The sequence below is a fragment of the Branchiostoma floridae genome, chromosome 12 (genome assembly GCF_000003815.2).
Source record: "Branchiostoma floridae strain S238N-H82 chromosome 12, Bfl_VNyyK, whole genome shotgun sequence".
Lineage (NCBI taxonomy): Eukaryota > Metazoa > Chordata > Leptocardii > Amphioxiformes > Branchiostomatidae > Branchiostoma > Branchiostoma floridae.
The window spans coordinates 3869593-3892432 of NC_049990.1; the positions used below are offsets into that span (position 1 = coordinate 3869593).

Here is a 22840-nt window from a genome sequence, read left to right on the forward strand (position 1 = left end):
AAATACACGTTACTCACCTGTACGGTGTCTTACCTGGTCTGTTATAAAGGAAACGCACCTTACTTACCTGTATGGTGTCTTACCTGGCCTGTTATCAAAGGAAATACTCGTTACTCACCTGTATGGTGTGTTACCTGGTCTGTAAACAAAGGAAATACACGTTACTCACCTGTACGGTGTCTTACCTGGTCTGTAATCAAAGGAAATACACGTAATTCACCTGTACGGTGTCTTACCTGATCTGTAATGAAAGGAAATACACGTTACTCACCTGTACGGTGTCTTACCTAGTCTGTAGTCAAGGAAACACACCTTACTCACCTGTATTGTTGTCATTTATTAAGAAGAGAAAAAAACAATTTGTTTGTAACTGTTAATAAAGGTACATTTTACAGTTGAAATTTTCTACGTAATAACTACTAGTAAATGTTATAAAACATTTCCTCTCTGTACTCAGAAGAGGAGCCCGCTTGTGCCATGTTCCAACATTTTATTAGTCTATTGATAGCATGTGGTCACATTTTACTGCACACAAATAATGCAATTAATATTGTTTATGTGTCAACTTCTTCCAATACTTTAAAAATATTTAGGAAGTGAAATGAAATACATTTTTGTATTTGAAATAAGTTTGTACACACTGTAACAGATACTCATCTAATCAAATCCTCATTGTAACAATGTTTCTGTGATAAATAAAGATAAGAAAAGTCCAGTTTGGTGAAGAGTTATTCTTATAATGTTAATAGTATTGTTAATAATAAATAGCTATGTTTTTCTAGTATTGGTTACCTGCCCCTAGTCAGGTTTATAACACTAATGTGTCTGAGCCTTTTGTACATTAATTGGGCACTGAGGTGATTCAATATCCATATTTGCACTAAGTTCCTCAAACCTGGGTAATAATAGCACAGAAAAAAGGACCACAATGTAAATATCAGTCAGATGATAGCACTATGAATTGAAAATCTTGTTCAGAATTCACTCTAAAATGGTTGTATGAGAAGCTATGCTACAACAGTCCCTCCCGCAATACTTATAGAACAGTCCCGCAAGGAGGTCACATGACTAGTGCCCGCCATTTTGAATTGCTATAGTTAATGTATGGTAGTATCGACGCCGTACATTTTGACCAAAAACAGGGACTTAAAATGCTTGTAAAGCACGGAAACTCCGTACACATCAATGGGACACCATCTTGAACATGTTTGTGGCGGTAGGTTTAGGTGTCGTTGCGCGACGGCCGATATTTTTGTGGATATTTTGCTGGGCGTTCGCTAAAAAGACCATCGAGAATCGAAAACTTTGATTTATGTCACTTCGGGTCAATGGATTGACTTGAAACTCAGGATTAATACATGGGAGCACAACGTGGACATATTCAAAGCAAAAAAATGAGATTCGTGCAGCGCGGACTTCTCTAGAGTGGGCGTTTGTGGGCATTCGCTAAAAAGACCCTCCCTCTTTATACCTTAGAGTCTAACCTTCCTCGACAGTCGACACAATCGGTATGTACACACATTTGGCATATCTTCATACCTGAAAGTCTTAACTTCGTCGACGTGTCGACACAATCGGTATGTACACATTTGGCATATCTTTATAATGTCTAACCTTCGTCGACATGTCGACACAATCGGTATGTAACGCTAGTTCACCTTTATTCGCGGGGTAACCTATATTCGGTTTGTTTCAAAGCCGGATATTTTTTATATCAATTCCACGGATGGTAGTTTTAAACTGCAATATTTTGAAGATATTGTAACTTGAAATCACCGGCCGTCGACTTGATATTCCCAAATATCCTGTATTTTTCAGACAACGGAGATAGGTTACCCAGCGAATAAAGGTGACCTGGCGTTACACACATTTGGCATATCTTTATACCTGAAAGTCTAAACTTCGTCAACGTGTCGACACAATCGGTATGTACATGTGGTAGTATCCACACCCATCACACACCCATCACTCAGTCATCTTCAGCTACGTATCTAACCCATTCATTCGCTGTGAGCACGTGATGTCAGCACTGGTTCAAAGGTCGTTGAAAGTTGGTATCGTCCAGATGCATTTGTTTATATTTTAGCTGACCTTGTTGTTTTTACAGGTTCACCAAGGAGGAGAAGGAGTCACGTGACCCGTACGCCTACCTCCCGTTCGGCTCCGGACCCAGGAACTGTGTGGGCATGCGCCTCGCCTTGATGGAGCTCAAGTTCGCTCTGGCCAAGGCTCTGCAGAAGGTCCGCTTCGTCACCTGCGACAAGACTGTGGTAAGTATGGAATAATATACAAGCTAGGCTAGGCTCGTCAAAGAGGTTCATCAGTCGCGTACGAATACAGTTCTATGACTGTTTTAAAGGTAAGGTACATACCTCCAAATTTCCGATGTCTGACAGCACATCTTGATCACGGATAATGACCTAGTCTCGATCTCGCGAGAGAACACGAGGCTAGGTCAGGCTTGCGTAGATCATCTGCCCCCTCCCCCCGCCTCCCATAGGAAGATTAAGAAAGGCCATCCACATCCAACTAGAGGGGGCGAAGCTGAACCGAAATACGGGCTGGGAGCTGCCCAAGTCCTACCTATCCTTTCTCTGCAAGGAGGTGGGGTGAGGGGGCAGATGATCTACGCAAGCCTGACCTAGTCTCGTGTTCTCACGCAAGATCGAGACTAGGTCATTCTCCGTGATCAAGATGTGCTGTCAGATATCGAAAATTTGGAGGTATGTACCTTACCTTTAAAACAGTCATTGCTCAAAGAAAATTTGGAGTAACTAGACTAGGCTCAAATTTTAGATGTATGAGGGGCTTTATTTGTGTCTACCAGCCTACAAGAAAGAAAAGCCGATAAAAAGGAAAGCCTGATCAAAACGGCTTAAAAGACGCCAAAAACGAGAGGGTGCTAAACCACAGCTTGAATGGTAAGTTTTGATTAAAAATAGAACTAAAAACTTTCCGTTTTCTGTAATCTAATCTTCCGTTTTTTTTAGTTTTGGCTTATCAATACAATGAAATGCGGTCATGCGAGCTTAGTCCAATGGCTTTAAAATCAACTGCAATTTTTAAAAAGCATTATTAGCATACGCACACACACACACACACACACACACACACACACACACACACACATATATATATAGAGAGAGAGAGAGAGAGAGATACATAGATAAATAGATTCATATATATGAAGAGAGAGAGAGAAAGATAGATACGGATATATGGATATAGATAGATATATAGATTTAAATAGTTACATAGATAGATAGATTTATATATATATATATATATCATATTCATCATCCTACCATTCTACTTCTTCCGATCTTCTTCTCAGATCCCCATCGGCATCAAGAACACCTTCGGGAGCCAGATTGAGGGAGGCATGTGGCTGAAGGTGGAGGCTCGTACTTAGGGGAGGATGTCGGCAACACAAGATGTCGGCAACTCTTCTGACTTGTAACTTCCAACATTGACACGTGTTGCCTTTTAGTTTGTGAATCGCTGTTGCCTTTTCTTGCTGGCAGTCTGGATGCATGCGTAGAGCTAGCTGCTTTAAGATAGACTTTCTTTACAATTTACTGAAAGTCGAAGTACAATTATTCAACATTATGGTCATATATTGTGTGTTATTCAATGAGAAACAATACAAATCTGAGGCGACAATAATGAAGTAAAGAACTTTGTAATCTCGTTACTGAAAAAAATTAGCTCAACTCTTGCATTAAGATCAATCCAATACTGCAATGTTTTCATGTCAATTATCAACAATCGGGTTCGTTCTGGTCTCACTAAAGAATGCTTGAAAAATTTTACACGATTTTAGTCCATATCTTTTTCAGTGTTTTACGAAGCATTTTACATCCTACCAAAATGTTCCTACCTATAGTGATAGCGCCTCGACTTTGAAGTTGTCGCGTGGAAGGGGTTACAATTAATAGTGTCGTGTTTTTACAAACATCGGCTGATAGGTCTAGGCCGCTATGTAATCATTTTGTTTGTCAAGTGCAACATATGCCCGATTTACGTATGTGTTTTCTGAGTAAATTCCAAGTCGCTAATATATATAATTCAACTTGTTGTCGACTTAGAGTCGCTGAGTCGACAAACTACTCAATAGAGTATTTTCATAATTCAGATATGACCAGAGTCAGTTGTCACAAAGACAAGCTTTAAAACAGACTGTGTGTTTGCTTATCTCCTGATATATCCTTGCCGCCTTTTTTGCGTACTTTGGCGCCATATAAGGTATGGATTAGATATGTGCCCATATATGGGGACCGTACTATACAAGGTACGGATTGGATCTGTGTCCTATATAAAGTATCATATACGTACCCATGTAAGCTCCCCATTAGATATTTGCCAACATAAGCTACGTATCGGATATGTGTTCATATAAGGTAATGTTATGCTCTTAATGAAGGAATACCCAGAAATTATATCTTACATCAGTGAATTAACATACAGCTCGACCGTCATGTGCAAGAGCAAATGCCGTCATCAATATACATAGCCTACGACATATCGTCAATTCATACACAGACCAAAGTTCAGCGAGTCCATTTGTATTTGGCATGTAATAATCATTTTTGTCCTGCGTAAAGCAAAAAGCAAAGTTAGAGAATAAGCTCAATAAAGTCATCACACAACATCTCTTTCTCTTCCCTCTTCACACGCAATATGTAAGATGGTAATGTAGAAGGTCAGTTGTGTCTTTAGGAAGAAATGTCCATAAATGAGATCTTACACCAGAGACAAAACATACAGGTCGCCGTCCTATGCAATAATACAGGAAATGCAGTCATCATTATGTATAGCCCTTGACACATTAATTCAAACTAGAGTTCGGGGACCTCATACCTCCATGAAATATTTATTGCTTTTTTGTGGATGGTATGTATGTTTATAGTCGGTTGTATTTGAGAGTAATGGTTATAAATGTTATGGGAAAGTAGTGGTGTATTTATTTAATGACACAGAGGATGTCCATCTGATTAGTAATTATTAAAATGTGACACTTAATTGTGTAATGTGCGTTTAAGAGGTCGACGGCATATGGTAGCATGGTGTTCCTTAAGCTTGATGTTTGGCATTTAAACTGTCTAAGGTTGTCAGCATTATTGAGGTTCGACTATGTGCCTCAGAGCGGTGTGGTGGGAGGACGTTGGGAAACTCAGAAAGAAGAAGGGATGAGGCCAACTTTAGTCAGATGGTGATTTGATTTTCCACCAATATGTCATAACATCAGCTGTTCACACGATACAAAAATGAGATGCACACTTTCCTCTGATAGCCCTACATCAACTGTAAGATGAATACTTGGCGCCAACCCCGTCTGCTAAAAAAACAAGTACCATTGGCTACGAAAGAGACAACTAACAACTGTCCCTTATCGTAACGAAATCAGAACATCTGTATCGCCCATAAAACTTCTGACACCCAACCCATCTAAGATGAGAGGACCTAATGGCATTTTAATCACCATGTCACTCAAATCAGCAGTGCGGTATGTGAGACATCCATATCTGTTAAGCATTACCGTTAAATGTACCTCAAATTCTTACAATTATACTTACGCTTCACATCTCCATGATATCCTAAGCAGACATAAATAAAACTAATTATCATATTACAAAAACTTGGGGTTCCCCAAACAGCTGTCATACAAATCACCTCACTATCTGCTTGGACCTAAGCCCATTAACAAACACTTAAAGCATGTTGCCTGTTCCAATATATCGCAGATATAGGGGGGATTTCTGATATTATTACATCAATTATAACGACAGATACGGCGCCCAAAATCACATCGATTCAAGCTTTCATCACAGCCCACCAACACAACAAGTATGAAAGCAATCCATCCAGCCGTTCTTGAGTAATCTTGTACACAGACAGAGACACATAACAGAAAATATAACCTCCATGACATTTCATGGAGGTAACTACTGTGCCAACTGTTACAAATATTTCAAACAAACAGTCCTAAGCAGACATAAATAAAACTACTGGGGGTTCCCCAAACAGCTGTCACCTCACTATCTGCTTGCAGCTAAGCCCATTAACAAACACATACAGCACGATGCCTGTACCAATATATCTCAAATATAGGGGTGATTTCTGATATTATTACATCGATTATAACGACAGATACGGCTCCCAAGATCTCATCGATTCGAGCTTTCATCACACCCCACCAACACAACAAGTATGAAACCAATCCATCCAGCCGTTCTTGAGTAATCATCTACACAGACAGAGACACATAACAGAAAATATAACCTCCATTCCATGACATTTCATGGAGGTAATGAAGACCAAAGTTCAAGCAAGTCGCATTAAGAGTATTTCATGCGCCAGGATACACATTAAAAACTAGAGTTCGGCGACCTCATACCTCCATGAAATTTTAGAGCTTTCGTAAAATTCATGCAATTGACTAACAAATTAACATAATTTATGCATGGTGTTGTTCATCATTGACTAACGTACACATGTCACAATTATAAAATTCCCATTATTAATCATAAAGTGGTTTTGCAATTTTTACATAAATTATGCAAATAAGTTCCTCATTACCATATTTTGTATCTGCTTATATTCCACCTATCATAATTAACATGTGTTACATGTATTGAGGTCTAGTTATTGAAAACAATGGAACTATACAATTTCCTCATTAATTATGCAAATTAAGTCCTCATTTGCATAACATGTATATCATTATGAACATCTTTGCCTAAGCTACCTGCATGCCTAAAATGCAGGCAATTCGTCGTTCCTTTCTGCAGTTATCCTCTTTGGAGTGTCTTGACAAAAACACCCCTGCAATTCCACAATTAGATGTTAGGGGGCTGAAACTTGCCCCACTTGTTTATGGCACTAAAAGCTATCTACCACCTAAATGTCAAGACCATAGCATGTGGAACCATATCTGGAACAAGAGATACATTGAAAAAACTGCTATGAGAGAATATTCTCATTAATTATGCAAATGTGCTCCTATTTTGCATAATTAGTATCTTATCTTGTAAAACATTGTCTAAGGTACCTACATACCAAAAATGATGAAAATCTGTTGTTCCCTTCTTGAGTTATCCTCTTCAGAAGTTTTTGACAAAAATAACCCTGCTATCCCCAAACTAAACGCTAGGGGGCCCAAACTTATGTCATTTCTTCCTGAGCACAAGAGCTATCTAATACTAAAAAATCGTGACCATAGCATGTTCAGAACACCGAGATAGCAAAACCGGAAGTTGCGCTGCAGTACCAAGGGGAGCCGCTAGGGGGCCCAAAATCTAATCATTTCCAGCTTTTGTCACACACTACCAACACACCAAGTATGAAACCAATCCACCCAACCGTTCTTGAGTTATTTTGTTTACACACACACACACAAACACACACAAACGCAGGGTAAAATATAACCTCCATGACATTTCATGGAGGTAACTACATGAATCAACAATTTGTTCCCCGCAATATCTCTTTCTCGGTCCTCCTCAAGAGAAAGAGATGCTAGAAACGTTTTATAATTTTTGTTAGAAATTTGTTACGCAACATTTCGCAACAGCTTCGTTCGTCCGACCGGTCGCTCAACTTGGCTGCTGACCTCGTCACATCACTACGGAATATGACGTCAGCTGTTTACAAAGTGGCAAATGATTCAGCCCTCCAGTGCCCATATAAGGCTTGGGTCGATCAGGATCACCGGCTGTATTTCAAAGCAACAAGTGGCCTCTGTAGGACGCCGGCTTTTTGAACGGTTCCAGACAAAACGTTCAGCTAATCTGCCTGAAGAGAGAAGACGCCATGTTGGACCTCCTGCCTTTCTCCCCCACCTGGGTGCTGGCAGGGCTGTGTGCGGTGCTGTTGTATCTGTGAGTAGCGTCTTAACGCAATAGTTATGTCTTGGTGATTGTCCTGAGCTGTCGTTGAATCTCACAAATGGGTGTACAGTTGTACACGTTCTCCTTTCACCACACTAGCTGGCTCATGATCAACAGAGCAAGGAGGTACAGCCTCCTCCGTTAGTTTAACAAAGTCATTGAAAAGACACCCCATGAAGACGGGCTGGCTGCAGAATGCCAGCAAACAACACACTAGTGTGGAACAAGGCACATTATAAACGTAAACGCAATATGTTGTAAAACAGAATCCATACCCAGTTTGACCACCCTTTGACCCTTTCTATGTAGATCTATGTGCGTTCCAATTCAAGACTGGTAATTTCTTCACATAGATTGGGTCAGCCCCTGAACGAACCATACCCACAGCGTTTAACCAGCATACCCATGTTGCTTGGAAACCACTAGGTACTTGGTCTGGCCTTAATCCATAGCTAGTTTGAAACCCCAAGCAGCGTTTGACCCCATATATCCCTATTAGAAACTGGTAATTCCGTTACATAGATTGGTTAGACCCTGAAAGAGTCACATCAGCAGAGTTTACTAAACCAGGATACCCATGTTATTTGTAAACCCCTAGGTATATGGTGTGGCCTTACTCCACCTTCAAGAAGCTGGGAATCCCTGGCCCCAAGCCTGTACCGCTGTTTGGGAACTACCTGTCATACGGAAAGGTGAGTAGCCGCCTTTAAAAATGGTTGGTGGGTTGCTCGACTCCCCGTGGCTTTCCTTACAAAAGCAGCTGTGTTCAGAAATGCAACCCTAAGCAGTTGCATCTACATAATAAAGGACAAAATCTCACAAAGGACATCGTGTCCCGAGGATATTCTTTTCAACCTCCTTGCGCGCCCTGAATGTACAGCCAATTGTAGTCGGTTAAAAGCTAATATGTAAATTCCCTCATCCCACTAAACGGCGACCTCGGTCACCTTTCTAGTGGATCGGTACGTAACTTCGGAAGTATTTGTCTTGTAGCCATGCTTTTCAACAGTTTGGTAGGGCTAGGGAAAGTACAAAAGCAGAAGTAATCTTCTGAGTCTGTTGCATCATATATAACGTATAACACACACACACACACACACACACACATATATATGTATATATATATTAGTATGGTAGCTAAGGCTAAGAGATAGAGTATTCCTGTCCATGACCTCACCGCATGCGTGACCTTACTCAGAGTTGGCCCGGTGACAAACACATGCTATTTGCACACATGTGAAGGCCTCGGTCACTTGAGGTCACTTGGCACTGAATAAACATTGCAAGTATCTGTAAAGGCTCCCCAGTTGTTGTTACCTCCATGAAATGTCATGGAATGGAGGTTATATTTTCTGTTATGTGTCTCTGTCTGTGTAGATGATTACTCAAGAACGGCTGGATGGATTGGTTTCATACTTGTTGTGTTGGTGGGGTGTGATGAAAGCTCGAATCGATGAGATTTTGGGAGCTGTATCTGTCGTTATAATCGATGTGATAATATTGGTACAGGCATCGTGCTTTATGTGTTTGTTAATGGGCTTAGCTCCAAGCAGATGGTGAGGTGACAGCTGTTTGGGGAACCCCAAGTTTTTTCAATATGATAATTAGTCTGTGACCAGACCCTCTGGTCGACAGACTTTTAGTTTTGTCACGTTTACGCGCGTTCGCAGCTGTATCTGTATGTTCCCGTTGTCTGAATTCTATGTGGTTTGGCAGGTCCTTTGTACTGAGGTTGACGATGATGCACGTGAACTTTTTTTTGCGGCAGGTGGTTTTATTATGGATTTTATAAAAATAACACCCCTACAATTTGTTCGTCTTGCGGTGTTTTGGTCCAGATCCTCTGTATGTGGGTCATGGTGTCATTGGAATTTGTCAAGCAGATGCGTGGTGTTACCTGATCGTCAAAGTTATTCGCGTTCGCATCGGTATCTGCATGTTCCCGTTGTCGCATACGTACGTTGTTTGGCAGGTCATCTGCACTGAGGTTGACGATGATGCACGTTTTTTTTTTTTTTTTTTGCGGCAGTTGGTTTTATTAGGGACGCAATAAAAATAACACCCCTACAAAATGTTCATCTTTCGGTGTATTAGTCCAGATCCCCTGTATATGGGTCATGCTGTAATTGAGATATTGCAAGCAGATGCGTGATGTTCTCTGGTCGTCAATGTAACGCGCGTTCGCATCTATATCTGCATGTTCCCGTTGTCGCATACGTTTGTGGTTTGGCAGGTTCTCTACACATAGTTGGACGATGAAGCAAGGTGTTTTATTTTTTCGGCAGCTGTTTTTATTATGTATGTAATAATTTCAGAAATCACCCCTGCAAATTGTACGTTTCACAGTGTATTGGCCCATGTCTGCATATGGTGCCCGTTGAGGTAATTGGGTATAGTTAAGCAGATGCGCGATATGTGCAAGAATTTTACGCGCGTTTGCTTTCTACCTCTTATTCAACAAGTTTATCCGTACTACTTTATGTACCAGCATCATGAACCCCGGGATTCACCCATTAACACTGTGTCATGCTACCTTATGGCTTCACACTAGTTAAAAACTTATCGCACAGTTCATCATCAACAGCTGTGTGTTATCGTATGTGGGACATGGGAACCGACATCTAATGTTCCACTAATGACCCTGTCAATCAAATACCTCCTGTCGCCGTTTGCAATGAAGCGTGTAAGAATTCTCGTCCCAAATGAAGTTTAGCCATATTATATTCCCGGACTTCGACTAAGAAACATCAAGGTCCTATTCCGTGCTTCATACTTATTACGTCCATAACAGAAACATGTTAATACTTGGTGCGTTTGTCAGTCTGCCTGTCGGTTTTGTAGGTGTGTCTGTGTGTGAATGTGCCTGTGTATTAGAGTAGACCATCCGGTAACTTATCGTCACCATATCTTTTTGACTTTGGCCACATGTTATCTCACAATCCATACCTGTTTAGTAAGATTCACATGACACAGAAATATTAGGCAACTTTAGATACAACGATATATCTAACACCATGAAAAGAATCATATAGGATATAAGCACAACGTCACACACCAAAGAAGACAAAACAACCAACATATACCAGACCGACGTCACAGACTATGTTACCTACGGTCACTTGTTAGTTTTATTTATGTCTGTTTAGGATATCATGGAGATGTGAAGCGTAAGTATAATTGTAAGAAGTTGAGGTACATTTAACGATAATGCTTAACAGGTATGGATGTCTCACATACTGTACTGCTGATTTGAGTGACATGGTGATTAAAATGCCATTAGGTCCTCTCATCTGGGTTGGGTGTCAGAAGTTTTATGGGCGATACAGATGTTCTGATTTTGTTACGATAAGGGACAGTTGTTAGTTGTCTCTTTCGTAGCCAATGGTACTTGTTTTTTAGCAGACGGGGTTGGCGCAAAGTATTCATCTTACAGTTGGTGTAGGGCTGTCAGAGGAAAGTGTGCATCTCGTTTTTGTACCGTGTGAACAGCTGATGTTATGACATATTGGTGGAAAATCAAATCACCATCTGACTAAAGTTGGCCGCATCCCTTCTTCTTTCTGAGTTTCCCAACTTCCTCCCACCACACAGCTCTGAGGCACATAGTCGAACCTCAATAATGCTGACAACCTTAGACATTTTAAATGCCAAACATCAAACTTAAGGAACACCACGCTACCATATGCCGTTGACGTCTTAAACGCACATTACACAATTAAGTGTCACATTTTGATAATTACTAATCAGATGGACATCCTCTGTGTCATTAAATAAATACACCACTACTTTCCCATAACATTTATATTATATAACCATTACTCTCAAATACAACCGACTATAAACATACATACGATCCACAAAAAAGCAATAAATATTTCATGGAGATATGAGGTCCCCGAACTCTAGTTGTTTATAAAACTTATAACTCGTCACTGATCATCTATCAATTTGAAAATGACTGAAAACCTATGAAGGGTAAGCGAAATATGGCCATGGATTGACTAGTGTACTTTGATAAATCATAGGAAGTATGGGGCTTTGCAATATAATAGTATTTATGCAGAATATGTTTTCCCCAACAACGCAGAGCAGCGTAGTTCATATCGTCTATGAAAGTTTGGTATGAAAAACTATACATCCACTTGTTTTTACTGGAATGTTGTCTATTTTGAGGGGCTTACAGATATTGTCGTCATCAACATTTACTGTATTTTATTGTTCTTACAAAGGGCGTGAGTAAGTTTGACAAGGAGTGCTACAAGAAGTTCAACAAAGTCTACGGGTAAGTTGCATTTTCCTGATTACTATGCGATACTCTTTGAATGCCTGTATTTGAAATAGTCAATGATTAACAGAGACGGCAAAGACTAACATTTGCTTTTAGCCAATTAACATATCAATCGAGTGTTTGTGTATGTGTATGTGTATGTGTGTGTGTGTGTGTGTGTGTGTGTGTGTGTGTGTGTGTGTGTGTGTGTGTGTGTGTGTGTGTGTGTGATTGTGTGTGTGTGCTTCCCTCCACGCTGCAGCTTTTGTAAGATTTGCCAGAGTATCGTGCAGCATGATTATATGCTTATAATATATAAATGAACATCACTTAGATTAACACATTGTCAATGGCAGACGTCCACACGTGTAGAAGTAACAGCAGGTACAGTGCTAAATCTACACCTGCCATTTGCAGCAGAAGTCTACAAATATCGTCCATTGCATTTCAGGATCTTTGAAGGCCGGCAGCCGATTCTGATAGTAGGTGACCTGGAGCTTGTGAAGGACATCACAGTGAAGGAGGCTAACACCTTTACCAATAGAAGGGTGAGTGACATGTAACGCCTAAGTTCACCTTTATCCGCGTGGGAACCTATATCCGTTGTTTTCAAGAGCCGAGTATTTAGGGATATCAAGTCAACGGATGGTCGTTCAAATTGCAAGATCTTGAATATATTTTCAAATGATGCATTTTGAGACCATCATCCGCCGACTTCACATCGTTCTTGTTCTTCTTGTTCTTGTATAAATACTGGGTAACACCCCTTAGTGTTGGGGCAATCCACCCAGGGCGTAGTACTACTGTTTTATTGGCCGTTGCTCAGGTGTTGTAACACCTCTTCCTCTCCGTTTAATACCCTGTTTGTAAAACACGGATAAGGCGAACTAGTTAGCGTTACGTTTACTCAGATGAACCAGAGTTCAACTGTTTTTGTCTGACGTTATGCTTTTGCAAGTTTTCCACTGCACGTCAGGCCAGCTATGACCGATGAGACGTGGGGTCCATGTCGACGTCAATGTCTGATAACTGAATATGGAATGATTTTACCAAAGCATTATTTGCACGTGTTTACAGGAGCAATAGTCATTTTGTTTGTGTAATTCGTTGGAGGCAATTACCCCCCACCCCCATACTCTATGTCATCTGGACACTGGGCATCCAATGAAAAAAAGTAAAGCGTCAGTTAATGGCGTTTAACAACCAGCCTTTTGGGATCCCAAGTGCTGACGTTGTCATGTTAACGTGTGGAATTTGCAGATTTTTGAGGGCCAAGGAGACATTATAGGCAACGGACTGACCATCCTGAAAGATGCGGACTGGAAACGTGTGCGGAGCGCCATCTCACCTACCTTCAGCTCCGGCAAACTCAAACAGGTTTGGGAACTTCAATTCTCAATGATATTCAGTCGTAACTTAAAACAAAGGCAATTTTTTTTTCTATTGAGAAAGAAGCAACAGAGGTCTACAGAGTTTCCAAGAACTATCGAATTGTGTTGTGTGTAAGAGCGCGGTCACATAGGTCGTGCGATCATCGTACAATTTTGATGCCATAGGGTTTTCAAGCAAGTTGTGAGATGAGAGAACCAATCACCTACAACGATCCAAAACAGCCTTATGTGTATCAAGAAAGCAAGACTTTGTATGACACATTCGTGGCTGTTCCAAAAATGCCCGAAGTTAGCAATTGTACGACCATCGAACGACCTAAAGGTATAACGTTACATATTTTGTCAAAAAATTGTCAACAGTACAGTACATTTTCATGGAACTTTTAGCCGCACCGCTAAACAAGGACAGTTACTGCAATAGCATCGACACAGACAACGTGGTGTAAACCACGACTTAAGATATTGCTTCTGAACTATCTTTAAAGTTCTATAATGAATGAATGAATGAATGACCTTTATTGTACATTTGTGCTCAAACAAGCTAAGTACAGGTCGTAGCGCTAGTGATAAGGTACAATTTTGACTAAAAGGTATCTTATCATCTCTACATATGCTATTACATGCTAGTATGTACAAGTTCAACTTCTTCTCGCTTCTTAAAACAGTTATAAACATAAGGACAGATGGAATCAATAATGAATGGTTTATCTAGTTGCATGAGAAATATGAATTTTTCCGTGGTATTCAAGAATCGGAAATTAGGAAACATATGTTGTATATTTTCAAAGAGGACGTTTCTTTCGTTGTTGTATAAAGTACAGTCAACAATAAAGTGACACTCATCCTCTATCTTATTCAAGTTACAATATTGGCAGATTCTTTCTTCCAGAGGAATGTGGTTATGTCGGCCTTTTTCAATGTGGAGTCTGTGTGAACTAATGCGGAGCTTTGTGATGGCTGTTCTGTGCCGAATGTTTGCAATCTTTAAGTATTTCTCGTCGTTGTAAGTAGTCTTAAGTAATCTGTATGTTCGTAATTTGTTGTTTTTGCGCATTGCTGTCACGAAAGATTGAAGGTACATATCTTTTAAACGTTGGTCGATGGATGGAATTATTTGCGATGGATTTAGGACAGATGACATGGGAGAATGCCAGACATAGCCAAAACCACATTCCTCTAGCGTCTTGCGGACTCCAGAAGCCCAGCATTTAGCGCCTAATGTGTCTAGCTCAAGTTGGCACAAAAGGGCGTCTGCAGACAGACTATCAGCTGGCACGTTCTGGCGTACTCTAATATACTGTTTGATGGCGTTAAGGGATGCTTCTAGTTTAAGAGGGTGTCTTCCCAGTTCTGCCATTACGGCCAGGTTACAGGCGGATCTGGGGACATTCAATGATTGTTTACAAAATTTTAAATGGATAGTTTCAATTGGGGATGATTTTGGAGTTTTGAATGAACCCCATATTTCCGAACCATACAACAAAATAGGTTTCACGCATGTGTCAAATAGTTTGCTTCTTATGGATATAGAAGCGTCGGCTTTGCCAAGGGACTGGTTGATTCCATAGAGGGCTCTCAGGCCTTTGCTGTGTAGATATTTGTTATTTGCCTTGAACGTGCCAGCTGAATTTACAACAATGCCCAGATAACAATAATTTGTCACAATTTCTATTACATGTCTGTTATATAGAAAAAGGCAGTCTTTTGGTAGGCGGCCACCTTTCGTAAATACAATGACTTTAGTTTTCTTTAGATTAACATTTAACTTCCATGATTCACAATAATTTTCTAATCTACTTAGAGAAGTTTGCAGACCCTGTTGAGATTCAGACAAAAGTACCAGGTCATCTGCATATAATAAACATGACACTTTCTTATTGTGCAATATAGGAGGGTTACAGAAATGGTCATTAAACATATCTGGTAAATCACTTATGAATAAATTAAACAAAGTTGGACTAAGATTACAGCCTTGTCGAACCCCACAGTTAGTTACAAAAGTATCGGTAAGACCGTGGCTAGTTTTAACACAATTTGTTGTTTTGGAATACATGTCTTTTACAGTGAGTAGAAATTTCCCCCCTAATCCAAGTTTATTTAATTTCAGTAAAAGGCCTTCTCTCCAAACCGAGTCAAACGCCTTGCTAAAATCTACAAAACAGGCATAAAGTCGTGCGTTTTTGCTCAGATATTTACTGACTAAGGTGGATAATACGAAAAGGTTGTCAGTTGTTCTAAAGTTCTTTCTAAAACCGGCCTGTTGTGGTTTGAAAAGGCTGTAATGTTCTGCATAATTAACAAGACGGGTATTCAAAATAGATGAGAATAGTTTTCCCAGACAACTAATTATTGAGATTCCCCGATAGTTGTCTGGGACAGAAGTGTCCCCGGATTTATGAATGGGTACAATATGACTTAGGGACCATTCTTTAGGGAAGTAACTATTTTGTAGACAGGAATTGAAAAGATGTAGAAGTGGTTTCTTTAGAATATGTCTTCCACATTTTAACATTTCATTATTGATCATGTCGCCACTGCTAGATTTTTTGTTTTTTAAATTTGATAAAGCGGTGTCCAATTCTTTCTCAGTTATAAGGGAGTCTAATATGGAGTTCTCCATTGAGGTTGTATTTGAAAGGGATGAAGCGTCTACGGTTTCGGTGGTTGAAGCATCTATGTTACAGAAACCATTTAATAAATGTTTGTCCAGGTTACTAAAGTGCTGTAGCCAGTCCTCCTCTGATATTTGGCTACTCCCAGACACTTTCTCTGGTTTCAACTTGTTCAATAAGTTCCAGAACGCAGTCGGGTTTCTTTCTCTGAGTGAAGATAGTTGGTTCATTATTTGTTGGTGGAAGTCACGTTTTTTCTTTTTTACCAGTTTTTTGTAGTCTTTTCTCGTTTTAAAGAACCGTCCTCTTATTTCTGGGTTAGATGGATGTTTTTCAAGCAATGTTGCCAGGTTTTTTATTTCACGTTTCATTTGTATGCAGGTTTTATCGAACCATCTTTTGTTTTGTTTTTTCCGTGGATGTTTTCTTTGTCCTTTCAAACTCAAACAATTGTGACCAACATCTATTAATAATGAGCTAAATTTGGAGACAATGTTTTCTATTTGGGCTGGAGCGGTCGCATTAGTAATGTTTTCGAGTGAAATGGTTTGTAATCTTTGTAAGATGTTAGGTTGACTTAGAGAATGCAGAAAACTGTGAGCTGATTTTTCGTTCCAGTTAAATCGATTTGGCGATGGTTTTACATTAGTGGTTCTACGATTTTCTTGGACATTGTGATGGGCAGATTTTGAGTGAATGAGTACTGACAGCATGCAATGGTCAGAGAATATGGTTAATGGATTTACACGAAACGTTAAAATGTGTTTTAAGAAGGGCTGACTAGAAATGATATAATCTACAGTGCTGCTGCCTTTCGGTTGATGACAGGTGAACTTTCCCTGTAGATCGCCAGCTATCCTACCGTTTAATATGGACAGGTTAGCTTGGATGCATAGGTCACAGATTAGTCTGCCAAATTTGTTTGGTGGTGCTTTATCCATATGTTGTCTATCTGAGTGGTGTTTTGAATTTACAAATTGATTCTTGTCATCTTCAATGTCGCAGTCTACGTAATCTCGTAGATTACCAAGACGAGCGTTTAAATCCCCCCCGAGAAGTAAGAATCCCTGTGTGCTGTATTGAGAAATCTCGTTTTCCAAAATGTCTAATACATGGTTATCAGAGTTTTTGTGTGTGGTGGATGAGCTCGGGCTTATATAAACAGAACAGATGAATAAGTCTTTTGATAATCCTAATAATTCGCGATCTATTCTCACCCAAAGTATATCAGAGGACTTAGACGGAAGTTTCCTCACATGATTTTTGTATGCGTTTCTGTAGAAAAAGATTATGCCTCCAGAAGTGCGTCTTGCGCGTCTACTTTTTGTTCGGTGTAAATGGAAGTGGCTGTAGTTTGGGACGTCTATTTTAGTGTTATTTGTGGACCATGTCTCTAAAAGCGAAAAGAAGTCAAATTTGTTTATGTTTGCCAAAAATTCTTCGTCTTCTAATTTTGAGCCTAGGCCGTGGATATTCCAAAAGCCAAAGCTCTTGCTTCCTCCACCGTTAAACGCTTTCATTGCGAATAGAGAAAACAGTGAGTATAAGTAAAGCGGTGTCCTTAACCGAGCACTCAATATCTAACAACATGTTTGTAAGAGATATATTTAACTAAAGTGGGGACTAACTAAATACGTACGTCTTTAAAGGGTTATTCTCAAAATTCTACGGATTCTAGAAATGGTAAACAAAGGACTACAACTGATTATACATTGATTTCATGCTAACTTACAATTGTGGTATATTTTCACTCTTATAAGACAGTACAACAAGGTACTAAGTAATCTATGCTTGTCCTACCACACCATCGGCGGCCACATCAGGGCTGGATGCCAGGGCCAAGGCGGCGGGGCCATGCGGGAAGGTGCATTTGCCATGGTAGGATTGTTCGGAGGTGGAACTGGAAAGCCCCATGGCGCAGGCGGGTAGTTGAAGATGGGAGGCGGGCTCCTCCATGGTCCCGGTCGCTGACTTGGCATTGGGCGGGCGTCTCTTGCAGGTGCGCCGAACACGGCAGGACGACCGGGCGGTGTCGGGGATGGGGTACCACGAGGTGGGCCATCTGGTTGTCCCGAGGACGAACTGGCTGTTGAGGTCCCGGGAGCACACCCGGACAGAACAGCTGAGCGTTGGCTTGTTGCAGGTGCACTTGGGAGAAGACCTTGACCTTCAGTTGGCGGGAAATCTTCAGTTGGCGGGAAATCTCCGGCCCTGGGAGCACGTGGGGGTTGCCTCTGACCATTTGCAGGATGCTGGGTGAATCTTGGAGGCACAGCACGTTGACCCTGGGTTGACTGGAAGTGGAAGTTTTCCCTTGTGCCCTTGCTGGTGTAGTTACCCAGACCTATGATGGGGTTAACCACTCTTTTGATGTTGGAAACCATCACACGGGTACCGAACCTATTCAAGTGGTAACCATCTGCGCAATACAGAGCTTCCTTGACCGTCCCCATGTTCGACAGGTTGCTGTTGTCCGTAACGTGTACGTAGCTTGTCTCTTCAGCTACGACGTTCAGGAAAGAGTTCACCTGTTCGCCAATTTCTTGTAGCTTAGAGTCACGTCTGGGGGGAATGGCGGAGAAAACTAGGGGAGTGTGCGGGAACTTATCGTGGGCAGTCTGAATGAGTTTTCGAAAACTCTCAGTAACATCCGTTGGATTCCGCTTGTCTCTGACATCATTTGTTCCAACATTAAACAGTATAACTTTGGGGGCGGGCATGGTTGATTGTTGGATGTGGTCTATAGCTTGTGTTATGTTGTAGGTTATCTCTTTTGTTACGCGTTTGTCTGGATACATGACGTCTGGCTTGATTGGCTTTGTATTGGAGTCACCCAAGATTAACACATCCGGCGGCATGTCTTTACAATGCTGATGCTGTGTGATTGTTGATTCAGAGATCCTGTATACCGCTTTGTCCTGAGCGGAAGACACGTTCGCGCCTGTTTTGTGTGCTTGGCGACGGCGTTTTGCACCGGGGTTTGAAAATGTATTGTCGGGGCTGTTCTTATTGTTGTGCTCATCTAGAACTTGAAATCTGTTGCTGACGCTGACATTGGCCAATTCATACAATAATTTGTCGGCGCGATCTGAGGCCTCCTGGGTGGTTTGCGTCTCTGTCGATTTTGTCTGACCGTGTGAACCCGACAAATGAACCTTCTGCATAGCGCTTGACAGCTCGTCGTATTTGCGTTTAAGTGACTGAACTTGATTCTCGAGCTCACATTTGACACTTTCCAAACGCGCAACATCTTCTAAGAGATTCCTTTTCTCAAGGGCAGATATAATGACGTTATTGTGCCCTGAATGTTGCTATTTCTATTTCATATGGAGAAACATTGTTAAATATGTACTCTGAAAGCAAGTACAATTAGATTGTTTGCATGTTTGTTTGTTTGTTTGTTTGCTTATTAGTTCTGTCTAACTTGTGTTTGTTCCACAGATGGCTTTGGTTGTGGAGAGGTGTGGGGACAACTTTGTTGCCAACCTTGAAGAGAACGCGAAACAAGGCGTCGGGTTTGACCTGAAAGAGTGAGTAGCAGTTCATTTGAACACCTAGCCAACATAAAGAAAAAGGCAGAGTCGCAACACAGTACAAGGGCGACTGCCCTACTGAAGTTCTACACACATTCAAAAATTCGTTAAGACCCATCCACAGCTTCACACACGTATACACACACAAAGAAACATACATCCACATCCACACCCACACACACACACACACACAACAGAAGCACACTAAGAAAACATTGTCTTCTCGATAAAATTACTAAACCCTACTCCACCCAGACTTTCCGGTGCCTACACCATGGACGTGATCTCGGGGACGGCGTTCGGAGTGGATGTCGACTCCCTACACAACCCGAACCACCCCTTCGTGGCCCACGCCAAAAAGCTGTTCGACTTCAATCTGTTCAACCCTTTCGTTATTATTCTCTGTGAGTATTTGGTGTCCATACATGTACGTATCTATCGCATTCAATAACATCTGGACTTATTGTCAATCTGACCTTGACCCTGATTTTTCCAAACTTGTAAAAAAAAAAGGATTCAGTACAGTAGAAGCCGCTTAATTGCACGGCCTATTTGCCCGTGAATTTGGTGCAATTATCCGGCGGGTGCAATAATGCGAAGTTATCTAGCTGGACCGCACTGGTTTGGGATTCTGGGATTCCGTGCAGTTAACAAAAGTGTACGTTAATCCGATGTGCAATTAACTGGCTTCCACTGTACGAGGGGCGTTCAATAAGTAATAACTCTGACCCATTTTCAGTTGTCTGATCTAAATGAAATTTTACATGTGTAATGATTCATATCTCTATGGTTTATGTTGCAAAAAAGAGCTCTGCACTAATTGTGGTTTCTGATTTACTGGTGTTTGAACTGAGTTAGGTGTGAAATGGACCAGGTGTGAAATGGAGCCAGTTGAGTGTCGCGCAGTGATTCGGTTTTTGTATTTGAAATGACGCACACCAAAGGAGACTTTTGATGAAATGAAAGAAACTTATGGTGATGATTCCCCTACATATGACCTTGTAAAACGCTGGCATTCTGAATTCAAACATGGCCGGAAGTCTGTGGAAAAAGCTCCCAGATATCGTCGTTCCTCTTCTGCCATTGATGAGGCATCTGTTGGAGGACCAACCTGGGGTGTCCTACAAAAACGGTGTCCAGAGCTGCATCAAACGATGGGAGAAATGCATAACTCTGGGTGCTTTCTATGAAGAGAAAGACTAATAACTGTGCCAAGTTTCATTAATCTCCGGCTATGGGAAATGAGTCAGAGTTATTACTTATTGAACGCCCCTCGTAATAGGACTGTTTAGTCATATGTATAGCCAAAGCTATAGGGCTGATATCAAGTAGGATTTTACCATGGTCTACTGACTGAAGGGGGCCATAATTTTATGACTATGTACAAAGGAACTGGGCAACTGGAGAAAGCACGTTAATGAACCATTGCATCGTTCTTTTTTGTCTTCTTAGTTCTGTTCCCGCAGGTGGGGAAGGTCCTGGAGAAATTCGGCGTAAGCCTGTTCCCCAGAAAAGTGCTGAACTTTTTCAGCGCGGCTGTCGACAATGTGATCGACATGAGAGGAAGCAACGAAGATGAGGCCGTAAGATTATTTCCTTAACGTATTACCCTTCTTGGTTAACAAGATTCTTACAACACAACCAATGTGTTTTTATCTGTCGCCGTTTCGGTGAACCAAAAATGCAACTTGTAGTTGGCTGTATACAAGAAACCTTGTTTTTGTATTTTGCTTTTGGACAGACAAGGATAATGTGGCACTGCACTCAAGTTTATACCTTATTTTCAATAGTGCCACACACAGAGAACAACAAGCTAATGGTCTAAAACCAATTTTGAGGCCGTAGGGACAGTGTGTTGTTGTTCACTGTGTCCAGGACACGGTATTGGAAGGAGGAGCCCTTCTATCTCATTTCCCCACCTTTTGCGTCCTCTAACGAAGTCAGGTACTCATTGTGCACCAGGGTAAAGTGACAAAGGTCGTGTAAAGTGCCTTTCCAAAGGACACAAAATCGGTAGCATGATATGATTCAAACTAGGAGATTTTGATTCTGAGCCATATACCCTGAAGTTATTACTCGGGAACGTTGTTAACAAGTGATATACTACTAACCGGGTTAACCTATTTGATATGTTTTTGTTTGTTGCTTATCTTGGAATTTGACAGTTGTAGTTCGTTTGCAAAAAATGCTAAATGCATTTGTGTACGTGTAGTTCCTATCGGTTCCTTTTTAGGCTTAGGTCCCAATTCCCCTCCCGGGGCCCGGCTGGGTTGCTTTCAGAAACGAAAAATATGATAAGAAAGGCAACGAAACACACAGAACGTTAGGAAATTTAGTCAGGAGTATAATTTGTGTATATTCCTTGGAAATACTTTTATTTTTAGTTTCTGTAAACATCCCGGCCGGGCCCGTTTCGGAAATGGGACCTAAGCCTAACCACTACTTTATACATTTCTTTTAGAAACGGGTGGACTTCCTTCAGCTGATGCTCAAGGCTCACAACAAGGAACTGGACAAAGAGGTGCCGAAGGACGTCGTCAAACAAGGTCAACAATTTTAATTATTCTGGGCCTATAGCTTTAATATTTGGGGGGGGGGGGCTATAGCTTATTCGGGGCCTATAGCTTATCCAGGCCCTGTAGTTTATCCGGGGCCTGGTTTAGCTTATCCGGAGCTTGTAGCTTATCCGGGGCCTGTTTGACCTTAACTGGGGCCTGACTTTACCTTGACTGGGGCCTGTTTTACCTTAACCGGGACCTGTGTTTACCTTAACAGGGGCCTGCTTTAATCATCAAACAGATATTCAGAGAGAGCTCGAGAGTTAATGAGAAAAGTGATTGAATCAAAACGTCCGAAAGTAAATCTCCTATTTTTATCCAGTTGCATAGATTGAATTGCCTTTGTATATTATTTACCTGGATGTCTAATCGTTCTAAACGCCACTTCAGGTGTTTCCAAGAAAGAGATCAAGGGTAATGCTGTGCTGTTCTGGATTGCCGGGTACGAGACTACAGCCAACACGATTTCTCTAACAGCCTACAACCTAGCCTTGAACCAGGAAGCGCAGGACAAAGTCATCGAGGAGGTAGACGCCATAGTTGAGAAGAGGGTAAGTAGTGAAGTTCATTAAGACAATGAGATAGCAAAG

General features: G+C 41.1%; 2 protein-coding genes across 2 annotated transcripts in view; both read left to right on the forward strand.

Moving 5' to 3' along the window:
* The window catches only part of LOC118428026 (cytochrome P450 3A8-like), a 12819-nt gene extending 9252 nt beyond the window's left edge, over positions 1–3567 (forward strand). The window contains exons 12-13 of the mRNA XM_035837992.1: positions 2108–2270; positions 3335–3567. Of these exons, the coding sequence (XP_035693885.1) occupies positions 2108–2270; positions 3335–3412 (241 nt within the window). The 3' untranslated portion in view covers positions 3413–3567. The remainder of the gene's footprint in view (positions 1–2107; positions 2271–3334) is intronic.
* A 4098-nt stretch (positions 3568–7665) lies between these two features.
* Positions 7666–22840, forward strand: part of LOC118427220 (cytochrome P450 3A24-like) — a 22486-nt gene continuing 7311 nt past the window's right edge. Inside the window, exons 1-10 of the mRNA XM_035836865.1 lie at positions 7666–7880; positions 8488–8581; positions 12119–12171; positions 12608–12704; positions 13417–13533; positions 19601–19689; positions 19948–20096; positions 21145–21275; positions 22154–22238; positions 22641–22801. Coding sequence (XP_035692758.1) covers positions 7813–7880; positions 8488–8581; positions 12119–12171; positions 12608–12704; positions 13417–13533; positions 19601–19689; positions 19948–20096; positions 21145–21275; positions 22154–22238; positions 22641–22801 — 1044 coding nt within the window. The 5' untranslated portion in view covers positions 7666–7812. The remainder of the gene's footprint in view (positions 7881–8487; positions 8582–12118; positions 12172–12607; positions 12705–13416; positions 13534–19600; positions 19690–19947; positions 20097–21144; positions 21276–22153; positions 22239–22640; positions 22802–22840) is intronic.